Raw genomic sequence first — 12,885 nt, 5'->3', positions numbered from 1 at the left:
ACCTATTTAGGAGAAAAAAGTATGGGTTTGCTAGGTTGCCATCATCGAAGTGTAATAAATGTTCAATGACATTTCTGATGTTGCAGATGGTTCACTTCACATAGGTTGTGGTGTAGAAGATGATGTGCTGGGCATATTAGCGTGATAACCTTCATAATAGTTATATGTCATAATGGGAGGAACTTGAGGTATATCGTCTACTGGCGGGACTTTAACCCGAATATGTCTAAATGTCATTTCACGTCTCTTTCACCTCTGTAGTTTTTTTGGTATTTGAACACGAGAAAACTCTATAGATGGAGGGGCAGGTTGAAGCATAGGATGAGTTTCATTATGAATTTCTTCATTCATTGCACCGAATAGGGTAAATAATCTTCAACGGAATGATAGATTTGTATGTGTTGGTGATGTTGAACTGTGATATATATATTGGAGCCCATCTGTGTGTATTAAAAAAATATTATGAAAACAAGAGCAAATTTTATTATTCGATTACATTAAGAATTGATAAGATAAGATAAAAAGATATCAAATAATTACCACAACTGCAAATTCCGTACCTTGAAATGAAATCCAACGTCTAATTCGTTGCACATATCAAATATATTGCACAAAAACCACCAAATTATATGTGTTTTTGGTGAAAAAATATTTTGAGTGAATAAATATTCTTTTATTGAAAACAATTAATCTGGTAGACTTTTAACAAAACACTATTTTCTCATGTACTTTTTACTGACTGATGGTTACATTTAATAATTACACTAAAACCACCAAACGAATTGTGTGTTTTAGTGAAAAAGCAAATTGATAACTTGAAATTTTTAACAAAACACTATTTTTCCATGTACTTTTTGTTATAGCTCTGACCTGGTCAGTATTGTCCGCTTTAGGCTTTGCAACCCTCACGGATTTGTCCCTCAGGCAGGCTTTGCAACCCGCCCAAAAGCGCGCTAACCAAGTTAGAAGTTACCCCTCTTATGTATAGATCGTTTACCCCGTCCTTAACCGATGTGGGATTTGCCTAAGGTGTGCTGGCCTTGCCACATACACCCCCTTGGGGACTCAGCGTCCTCGCTGAGGTTTGCCCCACCACCGGCCAGAGGGCACAGGGCCGGCTCTGATACCAATTGTCATTCCTTATTATTTTTATTATTTTTATTAGCTAAGTCATATGCTTAGCTATTGGATTATATTTTTACTTATGTGGCAAGGCCAGCACACCTTAGGCAAATCCCACATCGGTTAAGGACGGGATAAACGATCTATACATAAGAGGGGTAGCTTCTAACTTGGTTAGCGCGCTTTTGGGCGGGTTGCAAAGCCTGCCTGAGGGACAAATCCGTGAGGGTTGCAAAGCCTAAAGCGGACAATACTGACCAGGTCAGGACTATGACACTTTTTACTGACCGATGGTTACATTTAATAATAACACTAAAACCACCAAATGAATTGTGTGTTTTAGTGAAAAAGCAAATTGATAACTTGAAATTTTTATTTTGTATGAAGCCATCAATTGGATTGGTGATCTCAATACAAAATAAAAATTATTGTTTATTCATATAATTACTTTTTGCTAATTACTTGTGAGTTACTTTTTCTATTGCACTAAAACCATCAACTCAATTGGTGGTTTTAATGCAACATTCTCTCACCATATCAAGATAAACATTAGATTGATAAATAATTTTGAAATTGTATTAGATTGCAAAATAGTTTTATAAAGAGCACTATTTTTGTCAAAAGGCCCACATGTGACGCCAGGAATTTATATTAAGGGGATAAAAATTTAATTTAAATAAATAACTTAAAGTTAAAGGAGTCAAATATTGAAAAAAGAGCTAAATTCTTTATGATACTTGCGTCCGGCAATAAGTTTTAATTTACATTTAGTATTTTGATTGAAGTTAGAGTTCTTCATTTATTATTTACAATATTCGATAGTACAACATTTATACTACTATTCAGAATTTAAAAATAGTAAATTATTATAAAACATCAGTAATGTTTTATAAGGATTTGGTTATGCAGTGTTTATCAAAATACTTAGAATTTGAGATACTGAATTATAAAAAAAACCACTAATATTAATAAAATGCTGTTAAAACAACTAATGGTTACTAAATTAGTTAATTTGACCGAATAAGTATTTAGTCTTCAGGATATTACTCTATGTGTTTCAAAATATAAATCGTTGAAGGTTTTTGTATAACGATTAATGAAGCAATTAACTTTCTTAGATTACAACAAAATCAAGTGTAATTTGACTAAATTATCATTCATCTCAAAATCAATAGTTATTCTTAAAAATATTTATTGTAGCTAATGTAAATAAGGATAACATTGAAAAAAATTATTTATTACTCATTAAAATACTCATTAAAGAGCTCAATAAAAACTTCATTTGAATCTTCTTTATGAACAAAAAAAAAAAAAAAAAGAATGAAAACTTTTATTTTATAAAATAATTATACGACTTGCTCTTATTGGTAATTTTAGAAGGACTTTACCCATAAAGAATAGAAAGATTTTGTGTATCATGCCTCTCTAGTTTCCAATGGACGCTTAAAATTTCAGAAATTTCATAAATGGTGACACTACGTTTGTCTCCCTCCACGGCTCGTTTGTGTTTTTCGTGATCCCCACATGTCTCCCACTACACAATTTTCTATTTTTTTACTATCTATTTAGGATTTACGTAGCTCGTAACACAGTATAAATTTCGAATATGTATTATCATCCTTTTAAATTTTTATTAGAGTAATAATTACAGTGAATAAATTTTAATTTTATATTTATAATCAGAGTTAATTGTTAATATCGTATTGTTAAAATTATAAATTCAATATGAGACTAATAGTTCAAAAAAATTAAATTTTGTATTGAATAATTTTTTTTGAATTTTTATTAAATTTGAAGTAAATATTAATAAAATTCAAAATTAGTATTTTACCAAAAAAAATAATTAAGGCAATGAGCTTTTAATATTAAGGCTAATTTGGTAATGAAAATATAATTTATCGAATTAAATTCATATAGCATGTAACTATTGTAAATAAAGCTTCAATGGAGGCTTATGAGGGTGAATGTTTGAATGGTTCCAAGAGCATAGAAGTGCCACTATCCTTTGTTTTTTCAGTATCACTTTTTCTTATTATTTGGTGATAAAATGTAATTATTGCACTGTTTAATAACACTAGAATTGTTCCTAAATTTAAACTTTCAAACATAATTAATTCTTTTTTTTTTTCAATAAAAGAGTTAAAGTTGCATCTATTGATTTTAACTCAGTTGACAATGCAGGCTGAGCATGTAGAATGAGCTCTCAGGTTTCATCACCAGAAAGAACACATGCAAGAATGAGTAAAGAGTCTTAATTATGAGTAAATCCCGAATCGAATTTAACCAGTCCTTGATAATATGATCCAGACATCAATTAGCTAATAAATATTTATGTTTAGTAAAATTTTGATAGCAATTTCTATTAAAACGTAAAATAATCATTGAAAACATAATTACTTTTATATATTATGTTATATGATTTATATTTTTTAATGCAAATATATTATTTTTCACTTTATTGTCTTATATAAATAAAAAATATTAATTAAATTTTAAATAATATTTAAATGAAATGTATTATTTTCAAATAATTATAAATAAAATATTAAAAATATTAATTTGAAAATATAATTTTATTCCGAAATATTTTACAAAATTAATAAAGTTAAATATAATATAAATACAAAATAAAAAAAAAAAAAAACCTCCAAAATATAACTTATGAAATCGAATTGATGAATGAAAAGACACCATTCACTAGCTTTAGATTGGGGGGAAGAAATTTTTTTTTATTTTTTATGTTTGCACGATGTATTTACCTGTTTTAAATGTATTCCGATCATATCAATTTTAACTTTCTACATATCTGATATATTCCCACTCGTCTTGGTGGTTTAATTCGAAAGGAATTTATATCATGAAAAATCGAATTTATGATTTAAGCCACGGAGATTAAAGTCAGTAATATAATAATAATATTTTTCATTAGCAACATATTATAAAATAATAGCATTTTTCGTTACGGTCAGTCGGTCATAAGCAAATGATGAAAACCAATATCAATGTCACTTCATAGTTTCAAAGAATAATTGCTCAATTTGTTCACAATTTTTTTAAAAAATAATTTATTTCACAATTATTATTTTAACTTTGTACCTAATAAAGAAAATCACAATGTTTACTAAACATAAAATGACATAATAATTTTCAATATTTTTAACTAATAAAATTTATTAGTCAAAAGCGTCAAATATTGTTTAGATGTTTTATTTTAAATTAAATAGTTTTTGTTAACTAAAAATATTTTTTTTTTGGATAAAAATTAAGCTTTTTAATTTTCATGTAAAATTAAAATGGTAACTATATATAAAAAATAACTTTTGAACAAAATATATATTACCTTCAAATTTAAATAAATTGAGGATATTTATAGTTTCAAACGAGGAGAGACATTAGGGTTGAATCGGCAAAAGAAAAGGAGAGAATGAAGCAAGAAGCAGACACGTGCACGGCGAAATGAGAATCCCATGTGGATGATAAAGACAGAGCATCTTCCATGCAAATATTGACCTTGTTAATTTATTTAATACATATAAAAAATTGAGAGTTAAAAATAAAATTTCTTTCTAACAGTATTATCTATTTAATCTGTGAGTCTGACGTTTAAAAAAAATATATATTATCTATCACACTCTTTATTTTTAGGAGATTTGTTAAATAATGTGATTCAGCTTTTTGATCCCTTTTTTCTTATTTTTTATTTTCTTTTATGTCTTCTCTATTATTTATGCTCGAATTTATTCTTGAGCTGAAATTGATTTATTCTTTATACATTGGACAACCATATTTAAAATTTAATATATATAAATATAGATTCAGCCATATCATTATCTATAATTTTTATTTATTAAAACACGTCGGCATAATCTATGCTCTAAGAAATTGTACATGTAGCGAGAGCGGGTCCAGTTAGCCGAGTGGGTCTCTGTGTTGTACAAAAATATAATGAGTGCAATTTGAAAAACAAGTACCTGTCTTTCATTCCATGCGAGTTGATTAACTAAAAATCTGGAGCAAGTGATACATGAGCAGAGGCTGGCCTTTCGGCCCATTTATATGGGCTCAAGAGGCTTTATCTCTGCCAAAATCACAACTGTGAATTATTTATCCTACATAAATAGGCAAATAGGTAAATGCCAATTCTTCTAATACAAATTTTGACATATCAATAAAAGATGACATATATCAATACATCATGTTAGACAAAAGAAAAGCCATACAATAATATTCAAAGCGTACATATGTTCTTATCATCTTCAGCCTCTACAAATAAAAAAATAATCAGTTTTCATTCTATTCAGAAAAATAAATAAGATAAATCTTTTTTTTTTTTTTTTTATTGAGAGAGGCTTATTTTGGGTAGTTTAAAATCAAGAAAGAGCAAACTCAAGCCTTCCTGGTGAAAGAAAAGCCCACCATCCCTTTTCCATTTTACACGTAGCCTAAGATAGTCACCTAATTAGCTAAACCCATCCCCTGAAACAAGCCCAGTCGTCAACTACAAGTTCAATCTTCCATCCATTCCATATACATAATATGACCTTTTATACCATATTCATATTACTACGTTCTTACAACGAAAGCAAGACAAAGCGGAGACTTGAGACGGAGAAGAAAAGAATCAAGAGGGGGGAAGAAAAAAGAAATGAAGAGAGAGACGTTGACATTGGTTTTGGTGAATCTAGCTGGGATTATGGAGAGAGCAGACGAATCTTTGCTTCCAGGAGTGTATAAAGAAGTAGGTGCTGCTTTGCACACAGATCCTACTGGACTTGGTTCTTTAACTTTGTTTAGGTCTATAGTACAGTCCTCTTGTTATCCTATAGCTGCTTATTTGGCTGTTAGGCATAACCGAGCCCATGTTATAGCTCTTGGTGCTCTTCTCTGGTCTGCTGCTACTTTCCTCGTTGCCTTCTCCTCCACTTTCTTTCAGGTAATTTGCACATAACCTTTTTATTTTGCGTGTCTGTGTGTTTGGTTGCTGGTAAAATGGAGGAAAATTGAGGAAATTGAACATTGAGGCGTTTTGATTGTAATCTTGTGTTTTTTCATTGTCTGGCTTACATAAATTAGAGAGTCAAGTTGACCAAGTCAAATTCTTCGAATTCGTTGAATCGGATTATGAACTTATGATCAAAGATTGGATCATTGTTAATGTTGATTCTTGTATTGTAATTGGGATAAGATTGCTGATTTTAGAGTTGAATGCTGGAAATTTTTATGTAAATTAATAATTAGCTGTCATAAATGGTACATAGGAATAGAATAAGATGAGAATATTCTTTCTTTATTGGTGACTGAGATCCATATGACAAAAACTTGGCTGCATGGTGTAAATTGTATGTTGGGCTCAAAGGAAAGGCTTTTGGGGGAAGTCGAAATTGCTCACATGGAATTTTAAAGATCAGTATCAGGAGTAATAAAATTTCTGGTTGCTTGAAATTTGAAAATCAAAGAATTGTCTGGTTAATTCTAATAGATTGTTCAAAGAATTGTCTGGTTAATTCTAATAGATTGTTCATGTAAATTTGAAATAATTGCTGCAATATATATGAGACTTTTATGTAACACTTTTTGACAAGAAATCATTAGACGTTCAAGAAAATACAATCTAAGTGCATAATCCTTAGCATACCAGGCTGATTTTATTGATTTCAAGTCAATCAGCTTTTATCGAACAGGTAGCTGTATCCAGAGCTTTGAATGGCATTGGACTTGCAATAGTTGCACCTGCAATCCAATCCCTTGTTGCTGATTCAACTGATGATAGCAACCGCGGCACAGCTTTTGGATGGCTACAACTAACAGCCAATCTTGGTTCAATTATTGGGGGACTTTGTTCAGTATTGATAGCTCCAATTACATTTATGGGAATCCCTGGATGGAGGCTTTCATTTCATCTTGTTGGAATTATTAGTGTCACAGTAGGCTTACTAGTCTACCTATTTGCCAATGATCCACACTTTTCAGATGATAGTATGAAAGCTAGAAATCAAGATTCAAGTAAGTCTTTTTTGTCAGAAGTGAAGGATCTGGTTCAAGAAGCCAAATCCGTCATAAAAATTCCATCCTTTCAAATAATTGTTGCTCAGGGCATTACTGGTTCATTCCCTTGGTCAGCTATGACATTTTCAGCAATGTGGTTAGAGCTTGTTGGTTTCTCCCATCAGAAAACTGCGTTTCTCGTATCATTGTTTGTCATTGCTGGTTCATTGGGTGGCTTGTTTGGTGGAAAAATGGGGGATATACTTTCGACGCGTCTCCCAAATTCTGGCAGAATAATTCTGGCACAAATAAGCTCTGCGTCAGCTATTCCTTTAGCAGCATTGCTTCTGCTGGGTTTACCTGATGATCCATCAACAGCATTTATGCACGGACTTGTCTTGGTTATCATGGGGTTATGCATCACTTGGAATGCTCCAGCTACAAACAAGTAAAGTATCTCAAACTTGCGTTCCATTTTTTTTTCTTCTTTTCTTATCAAATATTAAACAAAAATTCTTGGTGATGACAATTATTGTTGTCTTTGCAGTCCAATTTTTGCAGAAATTGTTCCGGAGAAATCCCGGACAAGTGTGTATGCATTGGATCGGTCTTTCGAGTCCATACTGTCATCATTCGCTCCCCCATTAGTAGGAATACTTGCTCAGCATGTATATGGTTATAAACCCCTTCCTAATGGATCCACTGAATCTGAAGAGATAGCTACAGATAGAAAAAATGCTGCTTCATTAGCCAAAGCTTTGTATACAGCAATAGGAGTTCCAATGGCCTTGTGTTGTTTCATCTACTCATTCCTATATGGTACTTATCCAAGAGACAGAGAGCGAGCACAGATGCAAGCATTGATAGAGTCAGAAATGCAACAGTTGATGCTAGATGATGAATCAACGACAAGTATAGAATACAGTCAAGTTCAGTTACTAGAAGCTGGAGAACTATATGTTAAGAACAGAAGTGTTATTGAAATGGAGTATGAAGGGGAGAATGTTGTTGATCTCGACGATGATGATGAGAAGATGATGCTTTATCGGCAGTTGACATTTTCTAACTTAGGTAAATAGCAGAATTTTGAGTTTGATAATGATGGTGATCGTAAGAAATTAATTAATATCCTTCGTCCCTTTTGGAGAATGTTGAAAGAAGCTGAAGTGAGTTTTAACTACAATGGCTCTTCATTTTGAGTTTTTAGTCGTGAGATAAACTTCAAGTTTCTTGGTCGGTCATTGCTGGGAAGTTCTTTTGAGGATTAGGTAGGAGTGTGAAGAATGAGAAAGATTGAAAGGTTTAAGCTTGCTGTGTTGGATTTATAGGTTTTCTTTTTTTCTTTACAAATTTGCATTTTTATATTTTTTTTTTTTTTTCATTAACACGTTTCATCAGCCCCTTAACAAGAAAGTATACCTATAAACATGATTATTTCAAGCCAAGTCCTTCTATGTGTTTTCAAGCCTCTATTTTTCTTGCTTTGTTCCTCCTAATTAAATAATTTCCTTTATTGAATGCTTTTAGATCTTCCATCTGCTATAAAAGTTTGGCCTCATTGCTATTTTTCTTATGCTTTCTTTCACATCAAACCCCTTCGTCCTTTAATAGAAACCCAAATTGAATTCTCAAAAACCTGGATTACAGAAGCCAAAATAGCATAAGGTGCAACTTCTGGCCCATTTCTCTCCTTTTTTCATAGCAGCTCATAAAAAGGTTTAATTTCATAGTTACATGATGCACACTCTTCTCTCTGTACAAACTAAACATCAAACATTATACAAGAGATACAAACTGCACAAAACATTATCAGATGTAAATATGGCTCACTAGACCAATTTATTGAGATGGGACGAAGAACACCAAGGAATTGAATGCTTAGCCAGGTTTTCTAGCAGAAAACATCACAAATTGCCTATTCCTTGTAGCTGTAAATCCAACAAGCCCACAGGCTCTGCATATATCTTCTAGTTCACGCTCACGAAGGAAGATTTGACTGCCTGATACTTGTGCAATATTCTACAATGTAATGCGTGATGGTTAGAGTCTAATACTTTCAAGCAAGGTTTATTGAATAAACTTGAAAACCTTGGGGAATATCATATTGAAATGAAGTCTGCTTAATAGTGAAAAAGGAAAATTAAAATTAAGTCCATAAGTTCCTATCATGAGACTACTCATGCAAACCAGAGGGATTAGCAAGCGAAATGGTGAATAGAAAATATAATGAGAGGAAAGAATTGATCTGCTTCTAGTTCTATCCCATTAACTAAAACTGTGTTGTTTTCCAGACCATATTTTCCAAACAATAATTTTAAATAGAAGTCTTTGAAGTACAGCCATTAAAGTTTCAAAACAAAAGAAATATACATGTACCTGGCGCAGTGGACCCAAAAGTGGGACAAAATTGAAAGGCCCATCAAGTATATAGGTGCTAGCAACAAGAACACCTCCAGGTCTCAGAACTCGGCTTATTTCAGCTACCTATAAAACCATAGTTAAAAAATCAAGAATCCTACACTGGCAGAAATAAGGGATTGGAATCATTGAAAGCACACTGACCAATAAGGCAGGAAAGAACCTAACATGCTTCTCAAAGAAATGGCACAAGTGCCTAGTTGCATACTGCTAATGAGGGAATTTCAACTAAGCAGAACAACTGGTGTAAAATGCCAGAGTAAAGAAAAGCTTACAGCCACTGATGGTGAAGGCCAGCAATGTATAGCAGCACCAGCATGGACAGCATCGACAGAACCAGAACGAAAAGGAAGTCTAGAGATATCAGCTCTGACCAATATTAAGTTCCTAAAGGAATAAAACTCGGTCAGAGGTGAAGTCTTATATCATAAAATTAAAGAAACCAAAAAGATATTCCTGCAGATACAATACCTAGTATATTTAGAAGTTCCAACCAATTGAAATGGGTTCATATCATCCAATAAATAAAGTGATGTTTAAATTAAAAGATATGATTCATACTCTTTGGGAAAGTTCTCCTCCTGCTTGATAAATTCATAGCATTGCCGTAGCATGTTTTCTGAGTAATCCAGTGCAACAACAAGAGAAAACAATCCACTCTTGGCAAAAAGTCTTGAAAATAACCCACTACCGCAACTAGCATCAATGATATTTTTGCCTAAAACTGGCTTCAGGTAATTTTTTATCAAATCAAACTGCAGTTCAAAATTGCTATTTTAGTGGCTTTACCACAGAAGGAAATAGATAAATTTAAGGACATGCATTAGCAAAATCTGTTTAACATGGCTCCTATTTATTGAATGACACAAATTATTGCGAAAGACAGATCTTGCATATGTTAGCATTTCAAACAGGATAATTTTGTATTAGGCAACAATAAAAATCAAAAGGAGTTTGTTTGCTTTTATGTGCTCCGACATTAACTAGGCCCTTTTACCAGACCACAAAATGAAACTTAAGATGAGTGATGAGCGCTTCATTATGCATTATGATGTTTTTCTTAAAATCAAAACCTTCAAATATGAAAAAAATGAGATGGAATATAGTTTTCAGAGACAATTCAAGTGAATATATCATAATTTAATATAATGAACTGCAAAAATTGATATTCATTCATCAACCTACAACTTCAACCTCTTAATAATTAGCAGTACACCAATTTATGTTTTACACTGTGTGATATGTGTGAGTATGCAAACCCAAACATGGGCTTGTGGGGTGGAGCAGAGGCGTAGAAGATAGCCATTGAGCGAACTCTGCAAACGAAAAAAAAATTTGCTGACAAAAGTTTCAACACAGAAACTGTTCTATTACCTCTTTCTCAGGGCCTGGGAAACCACCCCATATGAAACTTTGACGCCAACCTCTTTCATAGAGAAATGATATCAATGGAGTCCTGATTCAAGAAATTATTAAATTACATGAAAAGTTAGATGTAAAACAAAACTCCAATGTGGTACTTGATAGTTTCATACTGATTGGGCACCATAGCACCAAATGCATTAGCAGTGGCCTAAAGAAACCAAAAGGTTATATCCTTGCATCATAACACCAACACGAGTAGACAGTACAAGTCAGTGTTTTATCCACATAATAAAAGCTAAGGGAAATTACACTATTCATGTACAATTAAAAGCTGTATCTATGTTGCAAAATCCAAAACAAACAAGGTTGTCACACGAGACTATTGGGAAGATGTATCAATCACAAAAATAAGTACCTATACTTTACCCAAAGAAACTAGTTTATAGCAGCAATTAAAATTTCTTCTAGTTGCTTGTGTAGTTCAAATTGATTAACTACATGTATAATTAGTGACACAGTAGGTGCCAACTGCCTTAAAATGACAGTTACGATCTCCCCATTGGGCTGCTTTACATGGAGTTCAGATATCAAATTAATAAACAAGTTCACCCTTTTCTTACACCTGTAAAGTTAGAAACAGTTTGCAAAGACAGAAGCTATTAATTCCATGAATTGCTGATCTGAAACAAGAGGAAACAAGAGGAGATGTAGGAGTAGAAGTAGGAGTATAAAATATGACTTGCCCACTATAAGGCTACTAGAAGCCACTATAAAGTCTGTAATTGCTGAATTGCTGAAATCCAGATACCAATTCCAATTTATGAATCTATTCCCATCTAAATCCCAATGCAAATGTATTCGAACATTACCTTATAAAAAAAAAGGAATAAAATATAATAAGGATCGTATTTCCACACCTGAAAAATTCAGTAGCCAAGGGCTTAGTATCATCATATGTTCTAAGCCCACTCGCCACAGTCAATTCAATGTGTGTTTCCTTGCCAGAGTAACTCTTCTTACAACACCCGCATTGCAAAATAGACCCGGCAGTATCTCTGCAACAAAATTCAAACATTATTAAACCACAGAATCCAAACAAAATCATATTCATTTATTAAGGAAATAACATTTCCAGTGAAGTAACTTACACAGACAAGACGCTATCACCTATCAAAGATAAAGGCTCGTAACATATGGGACAGGCTAAAATGTTCTTGCCAGTATTCGCCTCTTTTTCTACCACAACAGGATCCTAATCAAAAACAAAGTCGCTTTGCCATTAATTTTGCAAAAATTGACTAGAACTGCAATCAACCAACCAAAACGATAAGTGAATAGAAAAGCAAACCGCTGGCTTGGTTTCGACGAAGGCTGTAGCAGAAGAAGCGCGAATTTTTGCCGCGAAATTGCGGTGTTTGAAGAGCGGCGTATGGCACCAGTTTAACAAACAGCGCCTCGAGTTGCATAGTTGACTCCCGATAAACACCGACGACGAGAGAGCAGTCGAAATTGCTGTAGCCATAGATTCTTTTTTTCTCTCTGATCAGAGAGAGCTCGATTAGTTTTTGAGTGAAGTTGTTTAAAATACTTGCAATATATAGAAAAGAAAGAAACGGCTAACGTGTCCTATTATTTGCCTGAAAATTAGAAGAAAAGAAAAGCATTGATATTGTGAGTGACAACATTGCCCTCTTATTTAATAAAATTTTAGTCTAGATTTATTTTAATTTTCAATAACTAATTCTATTATTTAAATAATAAAAATTACCTATATATTTTTAATATTCTCGTATATCAATATTAATATTATTTTTAAATAAAAAATCTAAATTACTTAAAATTTGAACCAAATGAAAAAAATGAAAGTAAACATATATTTAGAGGGAGAGAGTTATAATTTTCCGATTTCTTTTATTAATTTTCATAAATATTTTATATTTTTCTTACGTAACTTATTTTCTTATATATCTATATTCATATTTGTATTAGTATGGT

At 32.3% G+C, this 12,885-nt stretch overlaps 2 protein-coding genes across 3 annotated transcripts; one reads left to right on the top strand and one right to left on the bottom strand.

Annotated features, from left to right (window-relative positions):
* The first annotated feature begins 5,538 nt into the window (after positions 1-5,538).
* UNE2 (Major facilitator superfamily protein) lies at positions 5,539-8,432 on the top strand. Of its 2 annotated transcripts, XM_089726057.1 has the most exons (4): positions 5,539-6,055; positions 6,804-7,125; positions 7,243-7,555; positions 7,655-8,432. In XM_089726057.1, the coding sequence occupies exons 1-4, from the start codon at positions 5,768-5,770 to the stop codon at positions 8,184-8,186; spliced, it is 1,455 nt and encodes a 484-aa protein (XP_089582183.1). In that variant the 5' UTR covers positions 5,539-5,767; the 3' UTR covers positions 8,187-8,432. The 2 variants fall into 2 exon arrangements, with proteins under 2 accessions (XP_089582183.1, XP_012067851.1); XM_012212461.4 differs by having other exon boundaries at positions 5,540-6,055; positions 6,804-7,555.
* Positions 8,433-8,748: 316 nt separating this feature from the next.
* Positions 8,749-12,482, bottom strand: LOC105630597 (S-adenosyl-L-methionine-dependent methyltransferases superfamily protein). The gene is made up of 8 exons (XM_012212460.3): positions 12,239-12,482; positions 12,039-12,142; positions 11,808-11,945; positions 10,900-10,981; positions 10,087-10,280; positions 9,801-9,912; positions 9,484-9,591; positions 8,749-9,126 (listed from the first exon to the last, which is right to left on the bottom strand). Exons 1-8 carry the CDS (start codon positions 12,410-12,412, stop codon positions 8,986-8,988), a joined length of 1,053 nt encoding a protein of 350 aa, XP_012067850.1. The 5' UTR covers positions 12,413-12,482; the 3' UTR covers positions 8,749-8,985.
* Between the last annotated feature and the right edge of the window lie 403 nt (positions 12,483-12,885).

This window comes from Jatropha curcas, chromosome 9 (genome assembly GCF_041381405.1).
Source record: "Jatropha curcas cultivar XTBG-Jc1 chromosome 9, XTBG_Jcur_1.0, whole genome shotgun sequence".
Classification (NCBI taxonomy): domain Eukaryota; kingdom Viridiplantae; phylum Streptophyta; class Magnoliopsida; order Malpighiales; family Euphorbiaceae; genus Jatropha; species Jatropha curcas.
This window is presented reverse-complemented; position numbering and strand designations above follow the sequence as displayed.

What these genes read in the sequence shown, in the direction of transcription:
- UNE2 (XM_012212461.4), top strand. Translation starts at nt 5,768, where the DNA reads ATGAAGAGAGAGACGTTGACATTGGTTTTGGTGAATCTAGCTGGGATT. An exon ending in TCTCCTCCACTTTCTTTCAG is followed by an intron (nt 6,056 to 6,803) that starts GTAATTTGCACA and finishes TTTATCGAACAG; the next exon opens with GTAGCTGTATCCAGAGCTTT. An exon ending in AATGCTCCAGCTACAAACAA is followed by an intron (nt 7,556 to 7,654) that starts GTAAAGTATCTC and finishes TTGTCTTTGCAG; the next exon opens with TCCAATTTTTGCAGAAATTG.
- LOC105630597 (XM_012212460.3), bottom strand. Translation starts at nt 12,412, where the DNA reads ATGGCTACAGCAATTTCGACTGCTCTCTCGTCGTCGGTGTTTATCGGG. An exon ending in GGTGATAGCGTCTTGTCTGT is followed by an intron (nt 11,946 to 12,038) that starts GTAAGTTACTTC and finishes ATTTTGTTGCAG; the next exon opens with AGATACTGCCGGGTCTATTT. An exon ending in TCCCAGGCCCTGAGAAAGAG is followed by an intron (nt 10,281 to 10,899) that starts GTAATAGAACAG and finishes TTTGAACTGCAG; the next exon opens with TTTGATTTGATAAAAAATTA.